The sequence below is a fragment of the Notolabrus celidotus genome, chromosome 10 (assembly GCF_009762535.1).
Source record: "Notolabrus celidotus isolate fNotCel1 chromosome 10, fNotCel1.pri, whole genome shotgun sequence".
NCBI classification, from domain to species: domain Eukaryota; kingdom Metazoa; phylum Chordata; class Actinopteri; order Labriformes; family Labridae; genus Notolabrus; species Notolabrus celidotus.
The window spans coordinates 30,770,101-30,786,059 of NC_048281.1; the positions used below are offsets into that span (position 1 = coordinate 30,770,101).

Consider the following 15,959-nt stretch of genomic DNA (forward strand, 5'->3'; position numbering starts at 1 on the left):
GAGACGTGCAGCGAGTCGCTGAAGGTGAAGTTTGCTGATGAAACTCATTCTCTTTGAATCTTTGCTCTTTTTGCCACATTCATATTTAGAGTGGGAGATAATTCTATTTATCATTAAGTGACTCACAGTGGGATCAGATGAAGGATCAGAGCTTCATTTTGAAATACATTGCAATAAAAGTTAAGTTATCTCTCTTGCACAAATGGAGACATTGATGCTGTGCACTGCAGAACTCTTATCTTACTGAGTGTATTTGTCAAATTTCTAGTCAAATCATCTCATTTTTACTTCATGTAAGGCAGATTGTTTTCACAGTAGGGTAATATTTTTTTAAGTACTTTGTAACCTTGCTTTGCAGCAACCTCCGGTCTCAAAATATGAAGCCCATGTGGAAGTGTTATAAACTGCAGTTCATCGAGCGTCTGCTTGAGGCTGGCTGCAGAAACACCAGAAACCACATACACACCCATTCAAAAAAGACGATCTTTGCAGAAGAAATAAACATGATTACAGTCCGGTTCAAAAAATGGCTTGGTTCTACGTAGCTAATCTCTCTATCGGCACACACTGTATGGGGGGTAAATTTATATCTAACGCGACGGTTCAGAAGATATTAAGGTTACGAGTTTTTGCCCATATAAGGACATGACTGACAGGAGGGAACTCAAAGCTGTTGGCTAGGAGGCTCAAATCCCACCTCTTAACTCACACTAAGGCCCAATCTCAATGTCCTCCCTAAACCCTGAGCCCTTCTTGACTTAACTGACGTCACCTGGAAAGTGATTGAGGACAGGAGGCTGTGAGGGCTCAAACTGTACAACTGGGAATGGGACAGCACTTTGCAACTTCTCACGTGACCTTCATGACGTCATGTAGCTCACCTTAGCGGTGTTAGGAAGTTTTATTGCACAATTTGTACTGTCCTCAAATTCAAGGCACTTAAGGGAAGACTGACTGGCATGTGATCCAGACTTTTACCCTACAGACTGCTTAACCACAACATTTCAAATATATAAATAGGCTACTTTACTATAGATATATTAATAGGCTATATAAATAGAAATATATTAATAGGCTATATAAATAGAAATATATTCATAGGCTATATAACTATGAATATATAAATAGGCTTTATAACTATAAATACATAAATAGGCTATATAACTATAAATATATGAATAGGCTATATGACTATAAATATATGAATAGGCTATATAACTATAAATATATATATAGGCTTTACAACTATAAATATATAAATAGGCTATATAACTTTAAATATATAAATAGGCTATATAACTACAAATATATGAATAGGCTATATAACTATAAATATATAAATAGGCTTTATAACTATAAATATATAAATAGGCTATATAACTTTAAATATATAAATAGGCTATATAACTACAAATATATGAATAGCCTATATAACTATAAATATATACATAAGCCATATAACTATAAATATATAAATAGGCTATATAACTTTAAATATATAAATAGGCTATATAACTACAAATATATGAATAGGCTATATAACTATAAATATATACATAAGCCATTTAACTATAAATATATACATAAGCCATTTAACTATAAATATATAAATAGGCTATATAACTTTAAATATATGAATAGGCTATATGACTATAAATATATAAATAGGCTTTATAACTATAAATATATAAATAGGCTATATAACTACAAATATATGAATAGGCTATATAACTATAAATATATAAATTGGCCATATAACTATAAATATATTAATAGGCTATATGACTATAAATATATAAATAGGCTTTATGACTATAAATATATAAATAGGCTTTATGACTATAAATATATAAATAGGCTATATGACTATAAATATATTAATAGGCTATATGACTATAAATATATAAATAGGCTATATAACTACAAATATATGAATAGGCTATATAACTATAAATATATAAATAGGCTTTATGACTATAAATATATAAATTATACTGTATACATATGTGTAAAGATAAACAGATTAAGGCTGTTATCTATATTTATACTTAAAGGCAAACTATTTTACCTGTAAGTTTCATTGCAACTTTCATGTTTCTTTTTTACTTTCACACTTTTTTTACTTCATGTTACAGCGCTCGTTGACCCTTCCATGTTCGCGGGCCTCCCCTGGGAATCCCGTCGTTCACGTCACAATGCTATGAACTCTGGGTAATTCTCTTAAGCTAAGTCTGCAAAAGTGCCCACTTATGGGAAGAGGGCACAAAGGGCTCAAAAAGTCAGAGAGGGATCCCTCACACACTGGATGATTTGACAGTGGGGCAGCCTTAAACCCTCACAGACTTCAGGACCTCAAAGTCAGTGAGTGCCTGAGGGTGGACATTGAGATTGGGCCTATGTTTGGTTGAGTTCAGCATTTCCAATATGGCTCCCGCAGACGATTGGCTTCAAAACAGCGCTTCAGGAACATATGGGTGACGTCACGGATACTACGTCCATTATTTATACAGTCTGTGGCTGTACCACATAAACTTTACTTACTTACTTACATTTAGCTAACAAATCCAGAGGTAGCATCTTTTTATTAACAAGCACAAAAACAAGCGACACCTCTAATCTCTTCATCCCTAAAGCTCAAACAGGAAAAAGAGCCTCTTGGTATTCTGCACCCTCAGCCTGGAATATCTTGCAGAATGACAACACCAACACCCACATCTGAGGGTGAAGCATGTAATAAGTGATCAGACGTGAACATGGGAGACTCTTGTCGTCTCGTTTACAGGTCCTCCCTCGGCGTGCCGGCAGAAAAAACACACCAACTAACCCGGGTGAAACAGAGAGAGGCTACAGAGGATTACAGCTGTGGATGCATTAATTTAACTAGACAGCTCCAAGGGCATAATGTCGTGCAAAGACTGCATGACTGCACTCATAGCATGGGATTTTTTTAAGGTTTTACAGACTCTAAGATTGAGAGGTTGCTCCTTCATCACGTAAATGAGTGGGTCAGATCGTAGGCTGATGTTCATGGTGTTCATTTGCTATCACAGATTTATTATAGCTAAATGTGGCTTCCTGTATAAAAACCTGTTTATTTTCATGTGTTTTGATCCTCAGTTGTCTTATTTGAAGTTTTAATGCTCATAAAGTTATCTTCACTTCAGATGCTGAACTTTAAGACGCCGCTGTTCCCTTTTTCGTTGATGGTTTTAATCACCAGCTTTGAGGGTTTTAAAAACCTAAACATTTATGAAGTTGTGAAGCGTTTAATTAAAGCTGACATAATGACTATAAGATGAGCTTATGTGACTCTCAGGTATCAGTATGATCTCTCATGTTCGGTTTGATCCCTCCAGGGTGTGGACACTGCAAGAAGATGAAGCCAGAGTACGATGAAGCCGCTGAAATCCTCAACAAGGGCGCCAACGTAAGTCTCCCTAACCTTTGCTTGTGTTCACTTGTGCACTGCATGATCATCCAGAGGGCCTGTGTTGCTGACTGATGGACATACAGAACTTCATGGAGCAGCGGTGCCTCATTACCGGATCATTATAATCCCTTCTCTCAGCCTGTGGGCTCCGGGCTGATTTGGCCGGCTCTCGATGTGTTTCTGATTAGCCGGGTGTGTTCATGTTCCTCGCCTCTCCTCTTAGGCCATTCGGTCCTACGTGTTAATCCAACACTCCCCATTCAGGGGCAGGGCCTATAAAACTTCAGCCTAGTGACTGCAGCAATTATCTCATCCATGCGCATCCCACCGGCCCGATGCTTGGACCTTTTCTTTGTGGCTCTCTGCCCGACAGCAGAGGTCAATTGGAGAAGTTGGGCCATTATCTAATATGGATGGACTAAAGCCTCCCTCACCCTGCGCCCTGAGGACTCAGCATATCATTTCATTTTCTCCTTCTTGCTTCTTTTCTGGTGTCATTAGGGCAACATTTTTAAGCATACAGTCTCTGCTGCTTCATTTTCTTTGGAATTAGTGATACTTGGTGTCATAACTAATGAGTCTACGGTGCAGATCACTCCATAATTGTTATTTTACATAAGTTTCACGTTGCTTTAACTTTGCTGTTATTCTCCCCCTCACAGAGCCCGGGTGCGTTGGCAGCGTTGGATGCCACCGTGCACAAGGCCGTAGCGGATCGTTTCAAGCTCTCCGGCTTCCCAACTGTCAAGTATTTTGTAAACGGTGAAGAGAAGTACACGATGCCAAACCTCCGCAGCAAAGACAAGATCATCGAGTTCCTGCAAAAGTGAGTCACACTCTCATCAGGGAGAGCAATCACTTCTTTACTTCTTCAAGAGTTCAATACATGCACTCATTTACTTTCCAGTGTCTCAGTCCTGAGCTCGAAGCTGTTCTGTCTTTCTCTTGCATCAACCTACGTTCACTGTTGGTTTTTGATTTAAAACCATACGGGTAAATAGAAGAGTGTTTTGTGTATTGTCCTCTCACATTAACTATAGTTCAGTCAGACAACTCACGTTTAAATTGTTTATTGTAGCAGCAAATACATATTCATGTTTGGCGCCCAGGCTCCGGCCTCATCACTCCCTGCAGATAAGTTTACATGCAGACTTTGAGGAGTGATGAGCAAAACATACCAAACACCCCCGGAGCCTGCAGGTGGAAGCTGGGGAGGCGGCGGGGAAGAAGAAATATCAGCAATGGCATGCAGCAGCAGAGTCGTTGACAGGCAGAGGGAGAGATGGGAGATTTTTTCCCAGTTTAAATAGACCACCAATTTGAGAGGCAGAGGGCAGGATTGGATGATGGATATGAGAGTGGGACATGTGACGTGTATGGCATTGCAGTTCGAGTTGTCTGCCTGAACTAGCTCGCAGGCGTCGCTCCATTAAACATGCTTCGAAGCTAGATCCGTAAGGCAACTGGACTGGTAGAAAATCTTGAAGACGTTTCACCTCTCCTCCGAAAGACTTCTTCAGTTCTGACCAGACTGGGGAAGAGCTAGATAATATAAGCCAGCTATAACAACTGTCAGGAGGTAGGTAAACAACTGCCAGGAACTAGGCGAACAACCCTACTTAGGACCCTTTAGGTGTTTTTCAACCGCAGGAACTTTACCCCGGAACTAAGGACTTTACCCCTGAACTACGTGCGTTTCGACCGGAGGAACCAGGGTCTAAATTTAGTTCAGGGTGGATAATCTCCCCCCTGAAAAGCCCCTGCTTGGGGGGTAGTACTGTTCAAAGGTCCTGGGACTTCCGGTTGAACGTAACGGTGTTTGTTGAGTTTACACAGTTGTTGAAACACAGAGGGAGTTCCTGGGAATGCATACTAGTTTAGTTTTTTTATTAAGATTTCAAAATATTATTTAATATATATTTTTTTCTTCATACGTCACTGGCCTGATTTGCACAATCTACCCGGGACTTCAGCCCGCAGTCGAAATGCAGACAACAATGGGGGCACAGGAACCTTTCAGTTCCGGGGAAAGTAGTTCTGGGGGCTAAAAGACCCCCAGAACTCTTGGTGTAAATGCACCTTTTGTGACTACCTGGACACACCCACGACTGTTAGCTACTTATATTTTCTAGCTCTTCCCCAGTCTGGTCAGAACTTAAGAAGCCTTTCGGAGGAGAGGTGAAACATCTTAAAGATTTTCCACCAGTCCAGTTGCCTTACGGATCTAATTTCGAATTACCATGACCTGGATGACTGAGAACCTTCACAGACATGTAGTAAACATGGAAGTAGTCTCACTGACCCACTGGTCTCACTGATCACCCATTGGTTTCTGAGGAAGGTTTACGAAGCCCAAAGATGACGGTCACCCTATTTTAAAAGGTTGACTCCATCAGACTACTCAAGAAGTTGGCAAAGAGGTGGAGTTGAGGTCGTAGCCTTACTGCCTGGCACACAACATGACAACCCTGAAGTCAAATCAACCATGCCCCTACTTATGCCTAGTAATACGCAACTTTTAATATAATCAAAACACATGAATCATGTAAAAAAAATCAGCCCAGTGCATTTGTTCCACAAAAAGAAATGACGTAAATGAAGTAGAGACCAAACAGTTTATTTTTACTGACTGTAAACATAAGCTTCTGAATCCAGCCTCAAGTGGACACTTAAGGTACTGCGCCTTTCTTCCCTCCATTGGCTTCATTCTCCAACACCAGAGGCTGCTGCTTGTTCTCTCTGTGTATTTTAAAGGATCAATTCTGCAGATGGACCTCCAGTGACATCATCCCATCTGCAGCCGTTTCAGGCTCCATAAACAGAGATCATGTTATTAGAAAAGACTTCGACTTTTGCCCCATGAGTGTTCATTGTATACTTTTCCTTAGTTGGAAAGACTTTGGTGAAAACTACATGTGGGTTCCATTTCATTTTATTGTGCTTTCACCTGATTTATGCTGTGTTTTGTTTGCAGTCCTCAGGCTCCTCCTCCACCAGAGCAGTCCTGGGAAGATAAACCCTCCCACGTCAGCCATCTTGGATCAGAGGACTTTCGTGAAGCGATGAAGAAGAAAAAACATGCTCTGGTCATGTTCTACGCTCCATGTAAGAACTTTTGAGTAATTCACAATGGCCTGCCTTAACTCCTATTAGCAGTTCCAACCCCTCCCCCCTCCCCTAATAGAGATCTGGAGCAGCTCCTGAAAGCTTATTATCACTTGAGCCTTGAGGGTTCTGTTTCAGATGCCGGTTCTGTTAAAGTGTTTACAAGTTCTTAAAGTTGTTGCAATCAATTGCAATCACAGCCCGGCTCTGTTGGACTTGCTGTGATCATACCCTGGATTTAAACCAGTGTGCATACGTAAATCTGAGCTGCCTGTCAAGCCACTCATGCTCAGTATTTGAACCCCGCCTAAGCCTCTGGGAGACTGAGGAATGATTCACATGACTCAGAATAGATTTATTCAAGTCTGAAGAAGGGGACAAATCATTGTTCTGATTGAATTTCGGGGGGGTTCCTGGAAAACATGAACATTTGTGCTGCTTTTAAGTCAAGTCCAAAAGAGAGAATCATGTCGATGAGATTTTCCTTTCAAATGAATCAATAATAAAATAGTGACCTTTATTTTGATTTAGCTCTTTAGTCTTCAAAATGTAGCTCTGACACTGCCTGAAGTTTGAATAACAAGCCTCTCATGTCTGCGGTAAGGTCAGAATTATTTAGCATTCACATGATAATGGCTTTCAGAACAGAGCTCTGCTGATAAATAGCTTCTGGACATTGAACAAAGGCAATACAAGCACTAAACACAAGTTTATCAAAGTAATGAACCTCAGAGAATTATCACTAACTGCTGCTCTAATTATTTAGACTCTGGATTGTTTTGGTTTGCTGAACATTCACTGCATGGTTCAGGCTCTTCAAAGTTTCCAGCAGCAGTGGGTCAGCTGTTTCAAACAAAAACCAGCTTCAGCAATTAGAGTCAGCGTCCTGTGAACAGAGGCTACAGCCCTTATTTAAGAAGTCACCGATCCTCTGCTGCATGTCATCCTTATTCTCTCCCCCATACTTATCCCCCAACACTAAAATAACTTTAAAAACCACTGTAAGTTATCTGCATAGCACCACAATGTAGGCAGACAAAATGACTGACTAGCTGGTGAATGAATGCTCAATATGAAGATCGCTTTCGTCATCTAACACACTGCCATAAAAGAAGAAAGAGACACAAACAAATCAAATGTGTTTGAATTTTCTACTTTTGGAGTCATGACTTCTCTTTAAGTTGAAGATACCTAAACACATACACATAGTTTGGAAACACCTTCTAATTCAAGGGTTTGTATTTATTTTAATTATTGTAAACACTGTAGATTAATACCGAAGACATCAAAACTATGAAAGATCATATATGGTATTATTTAATGAACTAAAAAGTGTTAAACAAAGCAGAATCTGTTTTAGATTTTAGATTCTGTAAAGTAGCCCCCTTTTTCCTTCATGACAGCTTTGCACACTCTTGGTATTCTCTCAGTCTGCTTCATGAAGTGGTCTCCTGGAATGGTTTCTAATTAACATGAGCCTTGTCAAGAGTTCATTTGTAGAATGACTTGCCTTCTTAATGTGTTTGAGACCATCAGTTGTGTTGTTCAGAGGTAGGGTTAGCACACAATGGATAGCCCTATTTGACTACTGCTGTAATCCAGATTATGGCAAAACCAGATTATTTCATAGTTTTGATGTCTTCAGTATTAATCTACAATGTTGAAAATAATTAAAATAAATAAAAACCCTTGAATGAAAAGGTGTGTTCAAACTCTATTTATAAAATTTGAATTTGAGCACCATTGTAAAGAATTTTGTGGCTGCTGACCTTTCAAAAAAAAGGGGAAATTATTAGTTTTGTCTTTTTAAAGCTACTGTAGAAACATGGAGGGCTCTATGGAAGAGGATCAGCCCTCTCTTTAGCTCTGAAGGTCATATTCAAAGGTCACTAAAACATAACAGGGAGGATTTAAAAGCAACTAAACAAGACTAAAAACTTTTGAATTATTTTTTATATTTGTGCCCAAATTTGAGGTTTTTAACCCCCAAACTTCCACTCTTGACCTTAACTCATGTGGGTTTCACATAAATGGTGTATTAAAGCAGATGCCAGGGAGCACTGGTGGCCTAGCTGTCTAAGCGCCCCACATACAGTGGTTGCTGGTTCGACTCCTGGCCGCGACTATTTGCTGCATGTCTTCCCCTGCTCTCTACTCCCCATGTTTCCTGTCTCTCTTCAGCTGTCCTATCATAAAGGCAAAAGAACCCCCCCCCCACCCCCCAAAAAACCCTGATGATTTATAGCTGACTGGCTGCAGTGTAGCTCTCATAAACCCCGCCTCCCTCATGTAAACAGATGGAATATGAGTCAAACTATGAAATTAAAATACACTTCAAATTGATATTTCTCAGACTGAGAAATTCTGAGAAATTCAAATTTAAATAAGCTATTTGATTTAAAAAAAAACACAAGATTCATTGACTGCTCGGTTGACCAATTCTGGCTCCCGCAGTGTTCTGCACTAGATTAACAGAGTAGAGGAAGAACAACCAGAGAAAACTAAACCCAGCTCTCCATAACCATGAGAGTCTGCTTCAAATCAACACAAGAATCTGTTCTGCTGTGGACTGCACTGACCTGAGGGATCATCAACATTTTATGGATTAGTTTGATGTGTGTTTTGGTCGGAGGGAAGGATGTGACATCAGTCCTGCGGCTCTACCCGTCCAGGTCGCTTCTGTGCGTGCCTTGGCTGCAAGAGCACAATATGTCAGCGCGTTATGAGGCGGTCTTTTGGCTTCTCATCTCAGAATAGGCAGAAGTGAAGCCACGTTGTCCATTATTTATACAGTTAAGGGTGTGACTGGACATACTTTGCAGACTGGAGTCAGACAACCCTCTTCAAAACCTCTGGTACGATCCTTTGCACCAGCTCATTTTACGTAAATTAAACTTTCACTCAGAGTGGTCTCTGTTCATGAACTCGTCTTCAAACATGTACGAACCCACTCCACATGTGAGTCCTCACAGGATGAATACAGAGTGGCCAACTGTCTTAATTGTCAGTTCAGACTTGGAACCTATGCATGCACCTCTGTTTCTGCTTTTCTTGCCCCTTTGTGTCTGAGGTTTCAAAGCCAGACGGGCCACAAACAGCGGTCAGTCTGCTGCCTCTGTCAGACCCTTTGGTGCTTCCTTCTACAAAGAGATGCTCCAGATGCAACATCAGGCAGCGACAACCTGCTGCACACACGAGCCCACCCATCCCATCTGCCCTCTGATCGCTGCTGTCTGATCAGCGAGCGAGCGTTCGTCTCTTAGAGCGTTTGATGAGGCACAGCTGCTTGCTGAGACATTGACTTTGGAGATACTTCAGACAGAACAATCAGATATTCAACAAAGGTCTATTTACCTTTCACCCTCATATCTGCATAAGTGAGTTTAACATAAATGACATTATGTCTTCTCTCTTGTTTGTTCTTTGGTATCTCATGCAGTACTGAGCTGAGACTGAATTAAATCAGAGTCTATAGTTTGCTTTTTGATCAGTAGACAAAGCCAAAGTACCGCCTGTTTTCACCCTCATTCCTTTATCTGTCTGTAATTATGTGAAAGGCGAGTGACAATGTTTGTGCTGGCAGAGGAGAGAAATGATGGTGACACATTAGACCTACTGAGGGTGGATGTGAAGACATGCTCCTGTACCGCTCTGACACCTCGTTTAACTCCTCTCATTCTCCTCTCAGGTAATTTTCTGAGCAGTAACACCGACCTGCCCGCTCGCTCTGCACCCTTCATGTGAGGGCGGCACATTTCATAAAACACACAGCCGGCTTTTTGATCTGGAGATCTCAGCGTAGTGACAGAACCTGTAAAGGTTAAAAGGCCATTTAATGTTAAGAATAAAAAAAGTCCCTCAGCAGGAAATGGATTTCCGACTTTCTTTCTTTCTTTACTGACTGCTGGCTGAGAGAGGCAGCTCTGGAAATGAAGGCAAGCGGACAGCTGCAGAGTTGATGTATAATTTAGTTGAAAATAGAGGTATCGCTGTGCGTGTAGATGCCTGTGGGCATGCACGCAACAGTAAAAAATACCTAACTTTCACTGTGGCCACCGTCACTGAGTGCACTTTGAAATCCATTTACACTGGAATAATTATGTTAATTCACCTCATGACTTCTGGAAACCAACCCTGAGATCTTCTGTTATTGTAGGTCTGGTGTCAAGAGTGGAAAAATGAATGTAGTGAGATATGATCATCTTGTTCATTCTTACATTTATCAGATACGGACCTTTTATGCTAAAAGCCTAAAAGCAGAAGAGTGGACTGCTTGATAGAAACGCTCAATCAAATATTTTGCATCCCTAAAATAGTGCATATTCAAAAAAAAGGATGCCATATACCTGCGTAATGCTCCTGTGAGGAGGTAGAGTTTGTGGGGCTCCTTGTTGGAAAAGCAGTGCATCTTATCTCTTTGTTGATTTTGTCCTGTACATGTTTCAGTTGTGCTTTCTTTTTTTCCACCAACTTTTTGTTCATTTTTGATCGACTTTGCAGCTCTACATCATCCATAAATTCTGACAGTAAAAATTCACACAGCCATGCCATCGTAATGATGACAGTGCAAAAGAAAAACCAGATGAAAACTTAAACCTACAAATGTTCCTTATTTATAATCCCTCCCGTCCCACATGGGTTTTGGATCTGAAATATAATTGCAAGAAAGAAATTTACAGTAAGTCAGGAAAGTATATAGGCAGCTTAATAAAAATAAATAATGCATTAATTAAAAAAATAAAGGGATTCAGTATATAAACACAATGGTATAATGTAACACGTTAAATCACAGTATAGTTAAGTCAAGTCAAACTTTATTTAAAACAACTGCAGTTTGCCAAAGTGCTGTACAAGCTTAAAAACACAATCAATAAAAACAAATATTAGTGAAGAAGACTAGATGTTAAAAAGGCAATAGATAACACAAAAAAGCCACAATAAAAAAATAAAATAAAATAAAATATAGGGAGGCTCTGCTGGCCTAGTGGTCTAAGCACCCCACATACAGAGGCCACAGCCCTCGTCGCAGAGGTTGCCGGTTTCGACCATGTGCTGCATGTCTTCCCCCACTCTCCACTCCCCATGCTTCCTGTCTCTCTTCAGCTATCCTGTCAGTGTCCAGTTTTCTGTCTACTCATTCTTATTGAGAAAAATAAGCATGTGAACGCGGTCAGGTGTCAGCAGGGAGCGCAACCGGGTCATAACAAGTCTGGCTGCAGAGAAAAAAAGCGCTCATGGAGACCTGTCACTCAGCCGCAGCCCCCAGCTGAGCGTCTCCGCTATGCGCGACAACTTCAGTCAGCTGACTCACATCCAAACATGCTTTAAACTTTAAACACCTCCCTGATAGCTGAACCAAATGTGAGACCATAGATAGAAAATCGAGACAAAAGAAATGTGTTTGAGTCAGTTCTTCACAATCAATTAATCGATACTTGATTAATTGTTTACATCCCTAATAGAAATGATCAATCTTCTTGCTGGTGGTCTTGTTTGCTTTCATTGGTCATAAAAAGGTATTAGTATAGATTTCAGCTTGTTTCACAACCAGCTAAAAAAAACTCCCAGGAGCTTTAAAGCTGTTCATTTGTGAGCTTTCGTCAAAAGCTGCGATATGACCCTGACTCTGCACGTAGATCATCCTCTGTTCAGCTTTCTTTTCATCCCTTGAAATCTATTTCTGCACCAGAAATGGTCTTGCTTTTTTTTTTTTTTGTCCTTTCCCATTTTCAACAACTCCACTTTGATTGAGATGAACAGCCGAACTGAGTGCTTACAACAAAAGAAGACGCTAACAACCTGCAGGACAGGAAGTCAAAGGAAGTAAACATCATCAGAGTTATAACAGTGATTGAAGGTGCCGTGCAGAAACACATCATTCCTGTTTTAGAGAGATATAACCAGAATATAAAAACCTCCCTCACAGATTGATGCTTTTCTTATAACCTGGTCAGCTGTGTTGTTGTTGGATCATCTCTCCTCCACCAGGTTGTATTGAGCCTTCTGTCTGATGTATAGCTGTGGTCTCTCATGTTATATCTGTGTGTATTGATTTACCGTGTATAGATTGCTGCTGGAGCAGGAAGCTGTTGTGTTTATGACAGCAGTAAAGAGATTTACCGCCGCTCATAACATGCAAGTGAACCATCTCTAATGTGGCGTAAACCTCCAAATAACCACAGGATCACGGAGGGCCACATGCTTTACGACCGTGTGTGATTGAGTGGACGATGTATGGAAGTCATTTTGCTTGTGTCTGTAAATGTCAGTGTGTTAGCACCACCGTGTTTACAGTACATTACACTCGTATGCGGTGATGTTCAGGACATGACGCTGGATGTTTTGGTTAATGATGAGCTGCACTAACGTCCCATCTGTGTGTCCCTCCTCCTCCTTTTCTTCCAGGGTGTCCGCACTGTAAAAACGCTGTGCCACACTTCACCTCAGCAGCAGAGCTCTTCAAAGAGGACCGCAAGGTTAGTGTTGTTTTTGTACACATTCAGCAGCACACACACACACACACAGACACACACACACACACACACACACACACACACACACACACACAATTGCACCAAGTAGCAGTTGTGGTGTGGCAGGGATCCTTGTAGCTTACTCAAGCTGACACTAACAGTACTAGTTTTCTGTCACAGCCTGCAGTTAGAGGAGAGGTTCAGTATTGATTTAATCTCTGTGTCCAGTGCAATGTTTGGGCTGAGGTTAGGGATGTGTTTGGTCTGACTTTACAAAAAGGCTGGAGGAAGGAGGAAACAAAGAAGCTGTGGTTGTCTTATATGCAGAAAGAAAATGATTGCACACTTTGCATTTTTTAAACTGTCCTACTAAGATGTAGTCAACAACCTTAACAGACAGAATATAACTACAGTAAACCACCAGCTGCTCAGCGGTGTAATGGTTCGTGCTGTCACCTCACAGTGAGAGGGATCCTCATTCAAATCAATCAATCAATCTTTATTTGTATAGCACCAAATCACAACAAACGTTATCTCAAGACAAACAGAGCAGGTCGAGACCATACTCTATGTTCTGTTATTAATAAAGACCCAATCCAGTCCCCTCTTACTGACAGGACTCAGTCTGATCTCATCTTAATCCACCATGAGCAGAGCACCTCAAAGTATTTAGTAAGATACAGTGGGCAAGGACAAACTTCCTTCAACAGGCAGAAACCTCCAGCAGGACCAGACTCATGTTAGACACACATCTGCTGAGACCGAGTTGGGAATCTCAAATCCCCTGCTGGACCAGACCTCTCTGTGTGGAGACTATTTGAATGTACACATAGCCTTTTAAGGAGGTACAATTCATATGTGTATTTAACTTTAATATAATAACCCTAAATCCTCTTATGTATCGGGGTGCTGTTGGCCTAGCGGTTTAAGTGTGCTCCCCATATACAGATTATATAGTCCTCGTTGCAGCGGTTGCAGGCTCCAATCCCGGCCTCTACCTTTTGCTGCATGTCTTCTCCCACTCTCTACTCCCCACATTTCCTGCCTCTCTTCTGCTGTCCTATCCAATAAAAGCAAAAATGCCCCCCAAAAAGATACCCTCTTACACAGGACTTCCACCAGATCCGTGTCCAGTCCGTCTCCGATATGCTACAGTCTGGCTCTGCGCTCTCTTGTCCGTCAACACCTACTGGTTGCGTTTTTAGAACGCAGCACGGAGCAGGACCGCCAGACAGCTGGAGTCATGTGACCGAGGTTTTCCAGTGGCAATCACTGAATCAAGGATTCTCCTCCTCCTCTCCTCATCCATGTTGTCTTTCTGGTCCTCTGAAAACCTCTGACTTGATGACTCCAGGCCTGGTTCCGCTCAAAATGACTGTTTGTTGTCATAGTTAAGTTAAATAAGATCTTACAACAACACAGAGTGTTTTATTCTGAAAATTAAGTGGATGTTTTAATTTAGTTTCGGTGCCTGACTTCCTGTCCCGCTCCATTTACTGTGTGCTGATTGATGCATCGTGCTCCGGCATCTTGTGTGGATCCAGTGGAAGTTAACACAATGACTAGAATAGAATCTTATCAGATCTGGTGCCGTGACGGATCAGAGACTGACCAGATACGGATCTGGTAGAACTTGTCCGTCATGTATCATAGATGTAAATAATAGAGTCTGCCTTCTTTGTTGAAGTTACGTCTTCAGTCATACTCACGACAATCTTTAAAAACTTTTGAGATGCTGCATGCTCCCAACATGTGGAGCAATTATTCTTCATTGAATCTCTCCAATTATAAGTGGACCTCCTTTTCATAGTGTAACATTTCCACACATGTGACTAGGACTTCCAAAGAGTAATAAGTATCATAGGAGGTGATAATTGCTTTGTATCGCACACTCAAAAAGTCCAATAAGGCCTTTAAACAGCGGCGTTCTAAGAAGTCTTAATGATCCTAATGTTTGTCTCCAAGTGTCACAGAGGAATCTGACCACTTAGCTAAAGCCCACACAGCCTCATCAAATCTGCAGCTCACTTGGGGCTCCGGGGTTATTCAGGGTTCACCACAGGACACACTCCCCCTCATCCTCTATCATCTTCACTCCCTCTCATTCCTGTTCCCTCTGGACTCGTGTCCCGACGTACTCCCACTCCTGCTCTTCCTGTTAATACCTTCTGACTGCAGAGCTCATTATTTTCCTGAGACCTCCTTAATTCTGTGACTCAAACATACTTTAAAAAACACGGGCACGTGTCTTGCCAAACTCAACACTAGGATTTATCATTGTAACTTTTTTTTAAAAACTCTTTGGTCTTTTGATTTTTGGAGTTTCTTTGAGATGCTTGATGTGGACCACACTTTGTTCCAGTAGTGCCCAGGCCGTGTCGCTCTCTCATTTGTTTGGAATTTTTTAAAAATCATTGTCAGATGGTTTGAAACGGTGACGTAACCTGAACAACTTAGTCACCCATTTATCTGAGGCAATCCATTGTAACATTTCTGGATAACATTAAAAACCCAACAGAAACTGGAAACTTGTTTTTTTTGTACTGTACAAATCTGAGTGTTGCACTTCAGCTTGCCCAGAGCTGCATTCATCACATCCTATAATGACTGCACCAGTTTGTGGAAACACTGAAGTACATCATCAGTTATAAGAATAACAGAACATCCCACACAGAAATTAAAAACAACATTTATTTTGGATTAAAGAAGCGAAAATTCATCACCAGACACTTTCAGTCATCAGGACTTACTCTGGGATGTAATATGTAGGGGAGAACGGGATTGGTTGTCACACGTTTTACTGATGATGAGCAATCATCAAAACATCTTTCAACAGTCATTCCTACATTAAATTGAAGTTTAAGGTGTTGGTTTGAAATGTGTATCCCTCTCATTTTCCATCTCATTGTAACAAAGAGGCAATTAACTATCAAAAACACTCTGACACATTG

At 40.9% G+C, this 15,959-nt stretch overlaps 1 protein-coding gene across 1 annotated transcript in view; it reads left to right on the forward strand.

The window, feature by feature from the left end:
• Positions 1-15,959, forward strand: part of pdia5 (protein disulfide isomerase family A, member 5) — a 109,519-nt gene that overhangs the window by 79,016 nt on the left and 14,544 nt on the right. Inside the window, exons 12-15 of the mRNA XM_034693741.1 lie at positions 3,357-3,427; positions 4,093-4,256; positions 6,405-6,535; positions 12,941-13,011. Coding sequence (XP_034549632.1) covers positions 3,357-3,427; positions 4,093-4,256; positions 6,405-6,535; positions 12,941-13,011 — 437 coding nt within the window. The remainder of the gene's footprint in view (positions 1-3,356; positions 3,428-4,092; positions 4,257-6,404; positions 6,536-12,940; positions 13,012-15,959) is intronic.